Below are 17,789 nucleotides of genomic sequence, written 5' to 3' on the forward strand. Positions count from 1 at the left end.
ATGAGGACAGAAAATAACTTTAATTGATACTAAATTAAGAAACGAGAGGGCAATTTCAATGGGATGGGAGTGGAAAGGCACAGCTACATTTCTTAAAATATCATAAATATGTATGACCATTTCTATTTTAACAAATCCAAAGATTTCCTTACATCATTTTCAACATTTTTGAATGTGTCCCATTTGCCTGTAAGGGATACAAAAGTCCAAACATGGAATGGATAAATACAGAAGAAAGATACAGAGATAACTGGTAACACTTCACAATAAGATTGTATTTGTTAGCACAAGTAAAATAAAAACGAACAATATGCCAACTTCTATAGAATTAACAAATGTTCATGTTAATTTCAGCATTTATTAATACATTTATAAAAGTTGTAACTATTAACAGTAGTAAATGCATTGTATTAGCATTAACTAACATTTACAAACAGGCTACAAAAAACTATGATCATTTACTTGAGGTAAAAAAACGTCTTATCAAAAAATTACCCCTCAATAAAAAGTAACTTACTCTTCCGAACTTAGAATGATAGTTTATTAGGCTTATTTTATTTAATAAACATTTTAAAAATCTAAAGATCAACTGAATATCTACATCTGATAAAACTTTCTCCGTTTTCCTCTATATTTCACTTGACAAATGCTTTACTTAAACCAAACAAATTGTACATCTCAGGTCACAAAATTGGTCCAACATTTGCTTTAAAATTGCATGGGTAAACCAGACAGAACACAACACTTGTAACCGATATGAACCTTTAATTTGTACAGTTCTGTTATAATTTGAGTACAGACAAACAGCAAACAACCATTACAGTGGGTACATTTTTACATTTTTAGACATTCAAAAATTAGAATTAGTTTTATCAGCCCAAAAAAAGTTTGGCTTTAAAATGAATGATTGTTCAGTAATGTTTTACAATATTTAAAGAATTAGATTTATCATTTGCAAACAGAATCTCAGTTCCACATTAATGTGTTCTATTATATACAATATCAAGTGTTATTTATACTCTATATCAGTCAGCAAACCTTTATTTTATACTCAATATTTCAAAATGTTTAAGGAACAGTTCACCTATAAATGAGAATTCTGTTATTATTTGAACTTATTAATCATTTTGAATCAATATGTTATATTATTCAAATCCTTTAACATATTTTTTTTGGAGCAGAAAAGATATTTAAGAGAACAATGAGCAATTTTTAGCAAAGCAGCTAAGCAAGTCATTCTCAAGATTATATTTCAGCAAAGGAATAAAGATTCTTTTGTGGCCTCTGACTTTTTTGTCATATAGACAAGTTGCCACAACTGTCCTTATTATGTGTGGCCACTTTTCTAATCAGCACAATAAAGAAATATTCACAAACAGAAACATTAATCCTCACAGAAATGTGATAAGGTATTCTGGGTAAGCCTGTACATCATTGAAAATGACAAACATGGTTGGGCTGTTTGTGTTATCGGTCACACTGTTATAGAGATCAGCACTGTTGGAGCTCTTTGCAGGTGGAACAAGAATACCTTGTTTTCCTTGAGTGAAGTCACCAACAAGCACCCTGGCCAGATACATGCGTTTGTGTCCAGTGACATCAGGTTTTGAGTAGCCTCGGGCTGAATAAGATGCATCCACAGCAAAATATGTACCATTCCCATACATGGCTCCTTAAAACAGAACAGAATAGAGTTAATAGAGAAAAACAATTACTAACAAAGATTACACTTGATTTTTGGCTGGTACCATGAATTCCAGCATAGCTGCGGTTGAACCCGTGATGGTTGATGTGATCAGTCTTATCAGGGCCAGTGCCATGGAAGAGAAGCTTCTCGTTGTTTTTATGATTGTTCTTTGATTCCAGTTCTTCCTTCTTGATCATGTAGTTTTTCCAAAGTGTGCTGTTCTGCACTCTGTCAATCTGTTCAGAAAAGAAACTGGTCAACGTCATTTAGATTTTAAAGTTTTTTTTTTTTTTTAAATGGTTGACTTTGACTGAATAAGGAAAGAACAGTCAATTAAACCTCAGAATAGATGAGAACTTATTTAATATTAGTTAAAAAGCATCTAAGGGTAAGACCTCAAGAAGCTGTTCGAGACATTCATGGCAAAAGGTGAGTATAATAAGCTTAGATTTATTTTCAATTTAGCAGTCATAACATAATTGCCAACGTTTCTATAACCATAGTTAACCATAGTTTGAAATTTACTTCCCTTCTAATGTGGAAAAATGAATAATTAAGTGAGAAAATGTTCTACAACTTTTGACAATTGTATTTGTAATGACAATTTTGATGTATTAACCAGACACAAAGAACCATGTTATTTTGTTTGTTGCTTAGTACATATATGTACATTTTCTGGCATTTAATTTTGTGGATAATTTCACCCGCACCAAAAATTCTTTACAATATAATACTGCTCATCATGCATCAAACATACAGAGGGAGTGTGCAGATACTGAGAAACACCAGGTATAATTTGGCAAATCCCTACAGTTCCACAAGGAATATTAATTGATTAAAAGAATGTCATCTGAATAAAATACATTTCACAGTTACTTCATTTGCTGTGCGGAATTCTACATTTTTTGCAGCTGCAATATTATTACACCACACCTAGATAGACAAGCTGTGTGTCTAGACCTACTTGAATGATTTTAAAGGTGAGTCCAGTTTTCATGAACTCTTTCTCCACATCCCCATATTCCTGTGAGCCTTCTGTGAGTTTTACTAGATCAACTGTCTGTCCCTTCATGTCATTCCAGTGTGAAGGCAAAGAATATTGAGCATCTAAAAAATGATACAAGAAATTTCAACTTGAAATACATTTTAGACATCTTTGTACATGAGGACTACATAATCAATGTCTAAAATACTAACATGAGTTTAAGATAAACTCACCTGTCAAATCTAGTCTTTGCAGTTCAATCCACCTACTGCCTCTTCTGGCCTGAAGTTGAACAAAATCAACATTGTAATCATCATTATCAATCTTGATTTTGATTGAGGTTTGTTTGTTCTGAAAGGCCTTCTCCAGGTCATAATTGGTCATCATATCAAAGTTTTTCAGGTTCTGTCCACGTTCCAGATATTTCCATTCAACCACGCTGCTGATTATAAATGCCTCACGTCTTTTGCTTTCATGCCTTTCCACCCTACGGATCATGTCCCGAATACGACTTTCAGCAGTGTGTACATCTCTCGTAAGTCCCTCCAGTTTGATGACAGGGTCTTGATCTTTGCTCTCAAGTTTAATGCTCACCGAGAGCTCTCTCTGCATGGTGCTCAGCATTTCTGCATCCTCCTTAGTAAAATGACTAATGGCCGAATCACGGATTGGAATGTTCACATACTCCTTTAAGATCAAGCTGTTGATCATGTCTCTGGCCTTATTCAAGTCTTGTGGAGAATCTCCGCACAGCTGAAACACGGCTGGTTCAATTTCCTCAACCCCGATCACAAACTCTTCATTTTTGGGAGATTCGGAAGTGTCCCAAAACATAAGTTCTTTTGTCCAGCCTGTGTGATAGAAAGAAACAGATAAGGATCAATTACATTAAATCTAACACAACAAAACAGAATCGAATAGCCACTTTTGTTGATTTAAAGACCTTTTATCCGGTCCATAATGCCTTTTTCCTCCTCCACTTTTTCACCCGATCTTCTGAGCATGCTTTTGTGAAAATCAGTCACCATGTTCGCCTGGAATATGAGGAACTTTACCAGCTTTACACTTGACAGTTTCTTTTTCTTCACAAAGTCAACAACAGCATCAACCATTGCATCTGCAACATCTGCTGGGTCTGCTCTACCATGACCTGAAGGGTTAAAAACATGCCTGAGTAATGTGTTTTATGATGAACAGGCTTTCAATTACTACTTTAAAGAAATTAAGTGATATTAAGTAATTTGTTGTTTTTATTATGGGTTTTATTATGTAAAGATAACTCATTAAAAACCCTAAAATGCTCAAATTTGGGACAAAAAATAATATTAGAATAATTATAAATTCATTTGAATATGCAGTAACCAGTTTTAATGCTGCAAAAAAAAGTTTTAATTGTTAGTTCTATTCATTGTAGTTGAAGCTTGTTGTAAAGTTTTACCTGTTTACATTTGTGTATTCAATATGTATTAAATTATTGATGTTTTACTCTATGGTAACCATACAAATGTATAAATGTTACCTGTGCCAAGAGCAGGGAAGGCAACAGAGGATAGTTGGTTTGCCTCGCACATCTTCAGAACAGACAAAACAACATCTTTAATTTCAGATGGTTGATTACGGCCCACAATATGGATGATGTTTCCACATGGGAGCCGCCCAGCTGACGTCACAATCTCTGTTTGCTGGAAATTTGATGCACTTACTGTATAACAAAAACAAAACACTTTTTACCAAAACGCTGTACAGTGAATTACATATCTGGTTTAACTAAATGTTTAGCAGTAGAGATTAAATGGTACATTTGAAGGAATACAAACCAGTCTGTAAACACTCTTGTTCCACCTGTAACCCTGCAGCCTCTAAAATTGCCTTTGATACACCTGGATGTCAAAAATAAATCGTTAAATTAAACACTTTTACTAGCTACCTAATTACATTCATTATATCTGCTTTGAAATAATAAAAATTGTATCAACCTGTTTTCAAAGAAAATGTCTGATTTGAAGAGTTGACAATGGCATCAGTGTTCTCTTTAATTATGTCTCCTGATGATACCTCCAGGGTCAGTTGACCCACCTGCATAGTGATCACCCCAAGAGAGGGAGTAGAGACTTTGCCCAGGAGGCCTAATGTAAAATGTAAATGTAAAATTATAACATACAGTATTTATTTAGTGACAACACTGAAACCTTAAGGCACTGATGAACATAGAGAGATACAAAAAGTTACCAAATGTCTGTGCTGGCTTGCTAGAAGGTTTTATTTTAGGTATAAATTGTTGATGTGATTGCAATCTTTTTGCGACTGGACTTGTTCTCCCATGTCTGAAGATTTTTGTAAAGCACTACCGGAAAAAAGCACAGAAACAAACTTATAGTTGTGGTCTAAATAAAAAAATCTTAATTAGTGACAGTTTAAAAGTTTTTCCTAAATGTAAACACTTACTTCTAAACTCTCTCTGTCAGAGGGGTGCACAATCACAGTTATTTCTTTAAGGCTTTGATGAGTAAATTCCTGGACTTCACTCAGCATGATCTTTGCCACCAGATCTTTAGGAAAGCCAAGGTTCCCAGTTCCAATAGCTGGGAAGGAGACTGAAACCATCCGCAGAGCTTCTGCTTTTTTCAGACAATCCCTTATGATTTGATGGAGTACCTTTTATTCAAAATAATGTTATATTGTAACCTTTTAAGTAAACATTTTAACAAAAAAATATATTTATATTTCAGATTGCAATTTCAAATTTAATGTATAAACAGTTTGCTAAATGAACACTGCAAAAAGCAGATTGTTACTTTAACTTTATCCTCTGAGTCGCGTCCACTGCTCCAAAATGGGCAGACTACGTGGAAAACTTTTGCACAGTTCAGCTTATATCCATCTGTAATGACCATCTCTCCATAATTCAGTCGATTTCCCCGAGCAGCTGTGACCTCTTCCTGGAGTCTATGACCAGCAGTCTCAAGGAGTGCCTTGGAAATGGCACCTTTTTTGAGGTCCAAGTCGTCTGATATAGTGTTTACAATGACATCAGCCTGCAGAAATACTTCAAAGTTTCATCAAAGCCTCCTATCAAAATGCTCCATACAAATTGACGCAAATCTGACTTGTGTGCTGGTACAGAAGTTAACCAGGATTCACTTACCTTTGCATCCTGAATGTTCCCCTTGCTCAGAAAGATTTGTAGTCTATCCTTAGTAGTTTTGGGCTCAAGAACTTGCAACCCATCATATCTCGCTGAACTGCCAACAGAATTGTCTGTTTCTCTCTCCTTTGTGCTTGCCATTCAACATTTCTATGATCTGTAACTGTGATCTCCAAATGTTTTATTTATATTTCCTTGATTTCCATGACCATGATAATCCTGATCTCTGTGTCCAACGCTTCCATGCCCAAGAGGTTTCTTATAATGGGGGACATTCATTTTGGGGCTAAACGCAGAAAACTCCTTTCTGACAGCTTGAGCCATGGCATCCACAGTCTTGCGGTTATTGTCAACCAAGTGAATCTCAGTAAATTTACTCCTCCAGTCACTCGAGTCCTGAGCCAAGATAAACTCCCGCACCTCACTGGCAATTGTTTCGGTGCATAGTTCGAGAGGACAGCCGAAAATTCCTGAGCTGATAACTGGAAAAGCAATAGACGAACATTGTTTGCCTGAAGCCTGCTTTAAACTTTCCCTCACAGCACTTTGTAGGCGTCTCACTACACCAGGCTTGTCTGAACTATTGTATCGGGGACCAACGGCATGCACTACATATTTACAGGGAAGACGACCAGCCTCAGTGATGATGGCTTCTCCAACCCTCAGAGGACCATTCCTTGTAACGTGTTTGCTACAACATTCCTGCAGATCTGGTCCAGCTGCTTGGAGAAGAGCTAAAGCTACTCCACCAGTGTGCATCAGATCTTCATTAGCTGCGTTGACAACAGCATCAACTTTCAGTTTGCAAATGTCTGCCTCTCTGACTCTGACGGTAACTCCACCTGGCATCTGAACCTCACAAAACTGCCCAAATTCTTCAAAACTACCTCTATCTTTGCCTATATCGTCCTCCTCTTCTTCGTCCAGCATGTGATCTTCCTGGAGAACAATCACAAATCCTTTTTCCTTCAGTAAAAAAGACAGCATATATCTACCTTCCTCCTTGAAGTATTTCTTTGCTCCTGCCTTCTGAATGATCAGCGTGTCCGTGTACAGAGCATCCGCCATCTTTTTGAAGAAGCTCATAGCGGGCTGGACAAACCTGCGCTCTCCAGACAGTTTGATCCTGGGTCTTATGGAATCGAAACACACTGTCACCTCATCAGACTTCGTAAAATGCTGCCAGTCAAGTGATTTTCTGTCTTTCATAAATTCGACTACTGCATAGGACTTAACACGAACCGAATCTTCAACTTTACTGTGTTTCTCAATGAAGTCTTCCAAGTTGCGGCTGACCTCTGCTACTGGTTCTCTGAATCCAGACACTATTACTTTATCTCTTTGCAGTGAAAGATTTATCAACACTATCCTCTTCTTGGATGTATTGTATAAACTTTGCAGTTGATTATGGAGATCTTGCCACTGTGGCAATGCAAGAACAGCCCGATCTTCTACAATGATGTCTTTATACTGAAGAACCGTTTTCAACTTCTTCTCTGCCTCAGAAAGTGCTTGTCCTGTGCTTCCAATCAAAAGAAGATCTTCATTTTCTACAGTGTAGACAGCAATTATTCCTTGAGCTATAAACAGGTCTTTAGACATCTCATCACTATCCACCGATCTCAAGAACTCTAGTACTGAACGATCAACCTTTAAAGGCATCTCTTTCATACTTAATTTCTTCTCAAGGAACCAATTCTTTAAGGTGAGAATTTCTGTTTGAAGGCCTGACAATTGTAATTTATTCATTTTCTTGTCGTAGTCAAGATGCAGTTGTGGAAAAGCAGATAGGGCATTTTGCAGACCATCTTGTTGAAGCAGAGAGTACATGACAGGTGTCACCTCCATAACCTCTGTGACGCTGCTCCTCTCTCTCTCCATTTGAGTCGATGCTCGATCTAACATTTTACCCACAACAGATTTCAGCCCATTTATGTCATGGGTCGCACCAGCCATTGTGAGGGCCCCTTTAGACGCATCCATATATATAAAAACTTGATCTGTGACCAGTCCCTTGATATCACTCTCCGCTTTGGTCCACACGGGGTTTAACACTGGCAAATCAAAGGCGGTATAGTTGGATATAATGCTCTTAAAGGCGTCTGAGGCGTTCTTTGCCCAGCAATCAATGTGTCTTTTGGTTAAACCTTTCTGTTTCAGCAGTGCTGGATCAGGACTGAGCAGAACTTCAGGTTTGTCCATGTCTATTTGGCAGAATTGTTTGCTCATCTTATCACTGATAGACGAAATAAGGCTTTTCTTGAGAAGGAAATTCCTGATGGCAGGATGTATAGTGACTGTTATGGGTTCAGGCAGCTTCAATGTTGGTCTGTTGCTGCCATACAAAGCTGTGTCCAGGGATTTATAGTAGGGGTAGATCTTGACTGGAACATTGCTGATCTTATGCTCCATCTTCAAAACCTTATCCTTGTCTGACAAAAAATGAAAATGCAAGGGAAATTATGTAAATTATCTCAAGGCAATGTAAACGAGAGGGGAATGGTTTTTAAGTAGGTTCACTAAAGGTCACTTGCTGCACAAAAGGATGCCAACTTTGAGATTTTATTTACCTTCTTCATTTGTAAAGGTAATGATGGCTGCTTGCTCTAATGGAACTATGATGGTTTCTTCTACTGGACCGCCCCATTTTTCAAAATACAGCTCAAGCAGCATCTTATTATTGGCCTCAGCTGAAAGATTCTCCACCCGCACACATGTGCTTCTCTCCAGGGCACGGACCTTCCAACCATAGCCATGGAACTTTTTGTGTCTCTTGCTCTCTTCAAGAAACTGTCCTACGGCTGTCAGAAATGTTATTTTACGCAGTGTAGCAGACACATTTAATGAGGATAGAAAAGTTACACATTTAAAAATAAAAGTAAATCTGATTGTCATTTTGTTATAAATTCTCTGCATTATATAAACAGACATTCCTCCCAATCCAATAATACCAGATTTTTAAACTATGCTGCTTGATTTAACATGATAGTGAAGGAACAAATAGTTAATTCTTTTACCTAAAGTACTTTTAAGTAATTCTGTATATTTAATAATATAAAAGAATTCAACTTACCACTGGGGCTATTAAAGGTCACAACTGCTGTTTTTAATTCAGGTATTAGTTCCATGCTAAAGTCCTTCTCAGGAACACCACTGACATTCTCGACCAAAAGAGCCAAAACATCTTTGCCAGCTTCATCTGAAATATTCTCCAGAACTACAGCAAATGATTCTTGAACGTTCTTCGCATCTTCTTCACTTGCAATAGGAGTAGCATTGTTGTCTTCAGGCAAAATTAAAGTGACATCAAATTGATGAAAAGCATAAATAAGTCATCGTAAAGTTAAAACTCAACTAACAAAAGCATTAAACATGACTCATAGTAATGAACATGACATTGGAATATATCAATAAAATATCAACCTAACCAATCATCACGTGTAAATAATTGACTGAAGCCAATCCACGTGACATGACTTACTGGGTTCTTGATATCCAGATGCCTGCTCTGTCTAAAAAAAGAAATGAAAAAGAAGGTGAAGTCTTTTTCACGTGAACACAGATCCCTACCGAAAAGTAAGTCAAATCCAAAACGCTGAAATAATTGAGAAAAGGGGGAGTCTGCAGACCTGGAGCATGCAGTTTTACGCCCGAGGCAGTTTTACGCCCTATGCAGTTTTAGGACTCTGTTGTTCATTATTTCTCCAGTAGGGGTTCACTGTTCATTATGAATCACCAGAACAGACCTAACAGATAACTTAGTTGTCCATTTGGAGTTAGAGGTATGGCAAATAATCGTTTTTGTTACTAAGAAATGGCCCAACATGCATAGTTTTTTAACGATTAATTGATATTGTTATGAATTAATTTAAACATCTTAACATATATATACATATATATATATATATAGATATGTGTGTGTGTGTGTGTGTAATTTAAACTCAAAGACAAAACAATTAATACTTATTGGCGACCAGGTCAATGTTGTGTCTGGATCAACCTTAGCTAACCACGTGTACGCCAACTCGATATCTCTTACTCATTTTCCTTATAATTTATTCTCATTTTGTCTCTGTAGTCAATGCGAGATGGCCTTTCCTGGTAAGATATTCTTCTGACCCTGTTTACTTCTATTATATATTATATTTAAACCATTGTGCACACATACGTACTCAAAATTTTTATAAAAAAATGATCCAATTATCTATTGTATATACAATATACCTCTTTGATATTTTGCATTGAATATTTTAACTTAATGATCTGGATTACAATGTATGTGCACCTTATGTGGGTTTTATCACGTTTGTGATTCTTAGTGCTCAATTAATCGTGTATCTTGTTTCTTAATAGAAGTTGTTGGCTGGCTTATTATGCCTATCATGTTGTGATATTATTGATCTCTTTTGTAATAATACTGGGAAATAATAATAAAAAAAATGATCATGCAGTTGTACAGTCTTGTTAATTCAAAAAGTTTTAGAAAAAGAAATCTCTATGAACTTGTATGAATTATACAGCAGGTGCGTAAAACGGCATACTGGGGCGCAAAACTGCATCCAGGTCTGCAGACTCCCCATATAGAAATAGTTCGCAAGTGAAATTTTAGCGGTTGCGTGGTGACGCATGACGTGGTCACTGCATTTTGAGAAAATCCCACAGCCTTCTTACCAGCTTTACGCTGTTGTCTGTCTCTTTCAATACATCGCCGGGTTTGCTCACTTTTAGCTCGACTTTGTCTTTGTCAATGATAATCACGTGATCCGCTTTCGAGAGAACATTATCTCGGGCTGTAACACAACAGTCAGCTTTGGTAAAATTCATCACAACAGTTTTACAACAATTAGCCGGACACATTCACTTGTATTAAAATACCCCGAGACACTTTTTAAACAATTGACACAAACCTTGTAAGCTATTTTATTGACAGTCGACGCAACAGTGACGTCTTATATAACTATGTAAATGTTCGTTTAAAAATACACGTCAGTGGTTCAGTTGCGTAAAACCTAATTATTAAATAACTAAACCAGCTTCAGCATTTTACTGTTTTGTGTTTAGCACTTACTGTCCGATGATTTGAACAGAACTGTAACAGCGCTGGTACTTTCATTGAATCGTACGACGCAGTCTCCTCCCTGAGACTTCTTCTTGCTTTGAAAGTAAATCTGAAGTTTATTCTTCAAACTTTTCGCCTGTTCGGGGCTCCATTCACCCTCCACAACGATCGGATAAGGATATTCCTCCATCCCGAGTTATGAACAACGAGGAAATGACTGTCGAGTCGCTGTATATTGTAAACACACCCGCCAGTTGATTTTCACTTTCGTTTCAGCGTTAATGTGCCATGAAACCGAGACAGTTTCCGGTTCTCACTAGAATGAAAGATAGCGCTGTAAATTATTTTAAAATAATTTATTATTTATATAGAATTTGTGGCACGACCATTTAATAAGAAAGAATGCGAATTGTTATAAACATGTGCTGCCTTTGTATAATAAATAACCAAAGTATAAAAATAAAACTTACTGAACATCAATTTTATTTTTAATTGCGAATTAACCACAGTGCGCGTGAACTTTACATTTCTTCTGGCGCGTGTGGTTGCAAGTTCTGAAAAGTTTGTGCGAGTTTCGGTGCAAAAGTTAATAACAATATCTTAGAAAACCAACAGGTGGCGGTATAAGCCCACTGTCATATTTTAGTAAAGCTTAACATTATTTTTGGAAAAAGTAAGAATTCCTATATATGACAGGAACAAAAACTAACAATCTCGCACAAAAAAATATTAACAAATATTTGACAAAGTTCTTGCTAAATTAAAATATCTAATTTATATCAGAACAGAACGTTTTATCTAACAGCACCCTCATTCCTTTGACCACAGGGCTTTTGGGTTCCTCTCATGTGTTAAATATTCTCTCCTCTTTTCTCTGTAATAATCATGAATGCATAAATTTAATAATTACCAGTCAGCCAATCGCATTAAAGCAAACGAAAGCTTTTATCACAATGTGTACCTCATGAGGTTTGGGATGTTATTAGTGGTTTGATCCCTCTTTTGCCCTGTATAGTTTGAGTTCATTTACAGCTCCTCAACATCATTACCCTCTGTTCACCTACAGTAACAGATGTGAGGGGCAGAGAAGCTTCCATAGTACTGCTTCACTGCAGACATGGGTCCCTAAATAAATGATTATTACTGACAGCACTGAGCCCAACTAAAGCTTCCAGGAACTTACCTTTAACTCTACACAAAATGACACACACAAAACACAAAGCATTGCAGCTCTCTGGTGTGCTTAAGACATATTTGTGCATACGTGCAAGTGAATTCATCACACAGTGCCTAGGATGCAACCCAACTTCGCATCATTCATGAAATAATGAATTAAGTCACCCCTAAGCTCTTTCTCGTACAACACAACTCGTCTGGAAATGAAAGCCGAAAGAGAGAGAACATCACATCATTGATTTAATTGGCAGGGTCGTTACAAATATCGAAAGAGGAGACAGCATGAAGTTTCTTGAACACAGTACACAATTTATGGTCTTGGTTTTAGTAACTAATGTCAGGAGTGGGGCGCTGTGAAGGGCTCGAGAAGCACAACTTGACCTCCATGCAGGCATGTCATTAAATTTGACCTCCAAAGAATGTCTTCATATCAGAAAATAAAAAATGCTATTCTATTAAATGTAAAATCAAAGCATTATGAAGTTGATTAATCTGTAGGAAATAATTATCCTAATATAGGTCAGTAAGTTCTCACTGATAATATTACACTGTTTTGCACAAGGTCAAATGATCTTACGTCCAATGAAGCACACACGATGTTCTCTGGAACATTTTCAGACTGTGGCAGGGATAAGAGGGAAAGATTTTATCAGCACATTTGTGGAACCCATTGCCAGCTATAGATGAAAGGTGTTTGAGAGGGTTGGGTTTAGGGGTAGAGGTCAAGCAATACAAGATATATTTAGTTCAATTTAAAATTCCCCCTTCATAACAAGATGTCGATGTGCATGCATTTCCTGTCATGAAAATCGAAGCCAGTTTTGTGTTCTCAGTTATACTGATGTATTGTTAAACTAACCTATTTGTGCATTTTCAACATAGACAGTAACTGCAGATCACATTTATTATTCAGGGTTATTTCAGTCATAACCAACTACTACAACATGACGTACTATGTGACACAAAGGCAGAGAGAGAGGTACTGAAAATGTGTTTTGCCCAGTGAGGTATGAAACCATGCAGTCTAAGAGCTGTCTCCCTTTTTATGTTACATAACCATGTTGTGCATTTGAGTGTTAGCATGACTGTTGATGTTTGTTCTCTATGTGTGGCTCTAACCTTAAACACAACATTTTCTTCTGGATCTATATATGCCCTTGAACTTAACAGAATTGATTTTTAGAAAGACACACTTTTTGCCAGGTTCTTCATTGCTTACTCTCAATGTTTCATAATTAATGACCATAAAAATCTGCTCTGTTTTTCTCAGTAGAGTCAAATTATAATGAAGTCAATGTTTCTGCTCAGGGCAGCTGAAATGTGCTGATGAAAGGGGTCACATGACACGATGCTCCAATTGTTGGACAGTCTTAGGGAGCAGTAATATTTAGGTATCACAAACTGTCAGGTTCAAACCTGGCCAAATATTTACAAGTCTAAGAATGGAATTAAAAGCAATACAAGATGCATCTTACAGGTAATGAAAATATGTATTAGCATGTGGCACTACAGTCTTCTGAGGCTGAGTTTATAGAAAAAAGGATTGAGCAACGTGTCTTTATTGATTCAGTAAGGCCAAGATTTTCAAAAATACGCATAAAAAAATCTTGCTTTCTACAACCAACCCTCAGCTCAAACACAACAGAAAATAAAAGATCAATGCAAAAAAAGATATGTATATACAAGCATGCAAATAAAGATAAACAGGACCTCAATCATTTTCTTGAGAGAGTCAGAGCAGTCAAAACAATATCCATAAATTCAGTATGATGAAAGGACATTATCTGTTCTCTCTTTACATTGTCTGTCCTCCAAGTAAAAAGAAAACAACTGCCTATGTGTGTGAATGACTGTCACTAACAATGCAAGAAAATGATTCAATCGGAAATGGGGCCAGAAAGGAACTGTGTGCGTTTAATGGACCTTTCACATAACAGACAAAGAACTGGTATATTGCTGAGCTGGAATGGGAAAAACAACACATTGGGTTGCATTTTCTTTAAAATTGTTCCTATTTTAGAGAATAGAGAGAATGAGATGAGGAGGAGAAGAGAGAGTGTGGAGGAAGAGAGCAGCATTACATGGTTTCAATCAGGGCAAACATGCACTCAAAGTAAGAGAGAAAATGTAGATGTTGATGTGGTTGATGTTCTCCAGTATCATTACCCTACACGTATTGCTGCATTAGTTCTTCTTTCATTATGTAATGGATAATGTACAGTCAGGCCAACAGGCCTAACACCACAATGAAGGAATTTATTTGACTGGAAGTGCAAAAATTATTCAATATTGATTGCGTTTAAATTACTTTCTCAATCCTAATTGTATACTAAACAGTCCATTAAAGTCTAGTGTAGAAACAATCACCTTGCAACTGTTTATTTAAATAAATTGCTAATTTGCAAAATGGTTTGTTGGAATTAGTAAAAACTTAATCATGTACATCGGTTGTAATGTAATTATGTTTTTTTACATAACTTCAAGAAAAAAACGTAATTAAATTACGTGGAATCGATGTACATGATTAAATTGAGTAATTCCAACAAACCTTTTTTCAGAGTTTTTACCTGCATTAGCTGATGACTGGAGCTTCTAGCCATTCAGTCGGAAAACAAGAGATTTCACCAATTTCCTCATCAAATTGTAAAATTGGTGCAATCAAGATACAAAGTGCTGTCAGTTTGCTGAAATTGGAAAATCTGTTCTTACTAAACGCATCATTATCACTACACTGTGAAATCTAATAGTTGTCCTCACTTAGAAATTATTTGTTAACTTTACTCAGTTGTCAAAATGTATATATATTACTAATTTTTATTAAGTTACGATTACTTGCAGGGGAAATCAAACTACTTACTTTTCGCATTTAGTATATTTTATCATTACTTTACTACACCAGCAAGAGGCAGTGGAGAGCAGATCTTGCCTGTACGCAGAAAAGATTCCCAACATGCTTTGCGCCAGACTGCATTAGGAGAGTAGTTTTTAAAAAATATGATTATTTTATATGTTTTAAGTTAAATTAAAGACTTGATAGTGTTTAATGTTCACTTCTCTTAGATATTTAGAAAAGTTTGACATATTTTTCAGTTTTGTGGTTACCAATGTTTAGAAGATAGGTGCATGTGATTATGGTCTGCGAACCTTATGTGTTTGATACCAATGAGCATAGTCTGTGCATACAGTTCTGAGATCAGTGTCCTCTTGCTCGTTTTGTGTTGCACAAGTCAAAGTGTTTGATTTATGCATTTTTAGAATTACATTTATGTGAAATAAAAAAAAGAAATAGTGAACTTAAAACTCTAATGATGAATGCAATAAATCCAATGGAAATTATTAAATTGGCAATAATAGTTAATTCTGAGTACTACACACTAAGTCAAAGTACATCTGAACTAATTTTTTAAGTTACTTGAACTCAACAATACCATTTCACTTTACTTAGTATTTTTAAGGCAATCGGTTTGCATGCTTTTTTTAAGTAAGATCAACTAATTAGATTTTAGAGTGTAGGTTAAAAATTACCTCAGCTCTATGAGAGCGGAAGTGGTTTAGCTGGCTGAAATTTTAGCGGCAGAACCTGTATCATACATAGTAAAGTACTAAACATAGTATGCCAAGAGATGAAGTACAATTAATGTTTTTCACCAAACACCATAATGATGTATTAAATCTGTATTTTCCAGGTAATGAAAGGATGGACTGGATATACATTTAATGCTTCTTGTTGAAATCTGCTTTCATTCAATATTAAACTCTTACAATATCAAAATGTCTGTGGACTGATTAATGTTTAGTGTGGTATACATATAATTGTCATCATGTTACTCAAAAGACAGCACACTGAAGATTTAATAGAACAACCTCTTTAATAGCATTTGTATAAATTACAAATCTTCAAACTATTTTAGATTATAAGAAACATTATTTTAACATAATAAAACCAGTATACACAATTAAAGTAGATAGGGGTGTTTACTTCAGAATCAGAAGGAGCTTTATTGCCAAGTATGTTCACACACACAAGGACTTTTACTTGGTGACAGGAGCTTAGTGCAGAAGAAGTGTACACATGGTGCAAACATAGTGCAAATATTACTTGGGGTACAGCCACATACACATAAACAAGGTAGTTGCAGGTTTACAAGATATTCTAATATCTATTACATTGAACTATGATATACTGGTTCCAAAAGGGAGTATTGACATTGTTTATTACCACAGATGATGTTGGATTATTTGTCAGTTTATTTAGAAAAAGACTTGCATTGATTCCCACAAAAGATCACCAAGCTTGGAGAACAGCAGATGACCCAGACACAGAGAGTTCTAATATCTCTTACTCATCTGAAACAATACATTAATTGTGTAACAGAGAAGAAACAACTATTGTTACAATACAATTGATTTTAAAACTGAAGGTTATCTTATCATGGTGCTAGGGTGGCGAACAGAATTGTAACTACTGTCAATCGTTCCGCCAAAATCTACAAACAAGCGCTTGGAAATAAGGGTAAAGAGTACAATGAGAACAATTAGGCTACACATGGCAAATTTATTTATGTAGCACATTTCATACACAAGGGCAAATCAAAGTGCTTTACATAAAATAATTGACAGAGAGAAATAAGACATATCATTAAAATGCAAATGATGTAAGATCACAAGTACAACTGTAGATTTGAAGAAACAATAAAACAGCAATAAAATTGATTTAAAATGTGTATAAATAAAAAGAATAAGAACAAAAGAAAAAGAAATTGGAAATAGAAGTGCAGTTGAAGTAAACCGGCACAGTCCTCAGGTTGTAAATGCACAGCTAAACACATATATTACAATAAAATGTCCCTCATGTGCAATATGTGTGAATTGTCCGGATCATTTTCTTGGTCCCAGCATTTCCAAATCCCAGTCGGATCCTTTAACTTCTCTTAACTGTATATCAGAATGTACCTTAGACATTTTCTTTATTGCTTGATCGATGAAATGTCTATCTGCATCATTGTCCGGAATGTACTGTATGTACAGCAGGTTTTTCCAATCATAGCACACAAACTGCTTCGCAGTTAGTTGATAAAAAACTACTCTATATTGCAGAGCAGCGAGGTGGAGGCCAAGAAGTTCTTCTTTGAAAGCATTTTTGACAGCGCTTTTTATTGCGGCATTGATGAAGCCAAGGATATTATATTTAGCAATTTCTAACTTGTTCAAGTTACTTACCACACCAATTTGAGGAGAGATCAACGAAAATAACTTTTGATTGCCTGATATATTCCATAGAGATTTGGTTGGGAGTGTTAACGGACTGAAAGTCAATCAGGTTTAATGATCTCTTTTTACTGTCAGACATTGCGGTATGATTTTTTTATGAAAATACCATTGCAGGTCCATACAGTTGAACTAAAGCACATCGGTCTACCCAGTTCTTAGGTAGGGCAATATAAACCACATGGCCACATAGCCAATACCAGTCACCCACATTAAATGTACCATGTCTACCTGGGACATTAATGCTGCAGTCAGAAGAACTGTAATCACATTGGGAACAGTATCTCTTAACATTGAAAATGAAAAGACAAAATGGATTCTCAGAGCTAGAATACTTTATGGGCAATTCAGTAACACATTTCCCATATCAATCATAATTCTTCTGAGGGCAATGTCTTGTAATAATTCAACAGCGGTCTTCTGGGAGCGAGTGTAGGTTTACAACATTCTTTTCGCTGGACATTCGTTC

The 17,789-nt window shown here is 36.0% G+C and overlaps 1 protein-coding gene across 1 annotated transcript; it reads right to left on the reverse strand.

The window, feature by feature from the left end:
• Window positions 1–524: 524 nt before the first annotated feature.
• parp14rs4 (poly(ADP-ribose) polymerase family member 14-related sequence 4) lies at window positions 525–11,134 on the reverse strand. The gene is given in 17 exon segments (XM_056737017.1): window positions 525–1,672; window positions 1,749–1,923; window positions 2,652–2,794; window positions 2,906–3,523; window positions 3,616–3,822; window positions 4,192–4,374; window positions 4,490–4,552; window positions 4,649–4,798; window positions 4,902–5,016; window positions 5,118–5,327; window positions 5,468–5,707; window positions 5,818–8,249; window positions 8,388–8,618; window positions 8,891–9,100; window positions 9,299–9,329; window positions 10,489–10,607; window positions 10,886–11,134. Coding segments are annotated over 17 exon segments (5,589 nt in total). The 5' UTR covers window positions 11,067–11,134; the 3' UTR covers window positions 525–1,391.
• Window positions 11,135–17,789: the final 6,655 nt, after the last annotated feature.

This window comes from Triplophysa dalaica, chromosome 22 (assembly GCF_015846415.1).
Source record: "Triplophysa dalaica isolate WHDGS20190420 chromosome 22, ASM1584641v1, whole genome shotgun sequence".
Taxonomy (NCBI): domain Eukaryota; kingdom Metazoa; phylum Chordata; class Actinopteri; order Cypriniformes; family Nemacheilidae; genus Triplophysa; species Triplophysa dalaica.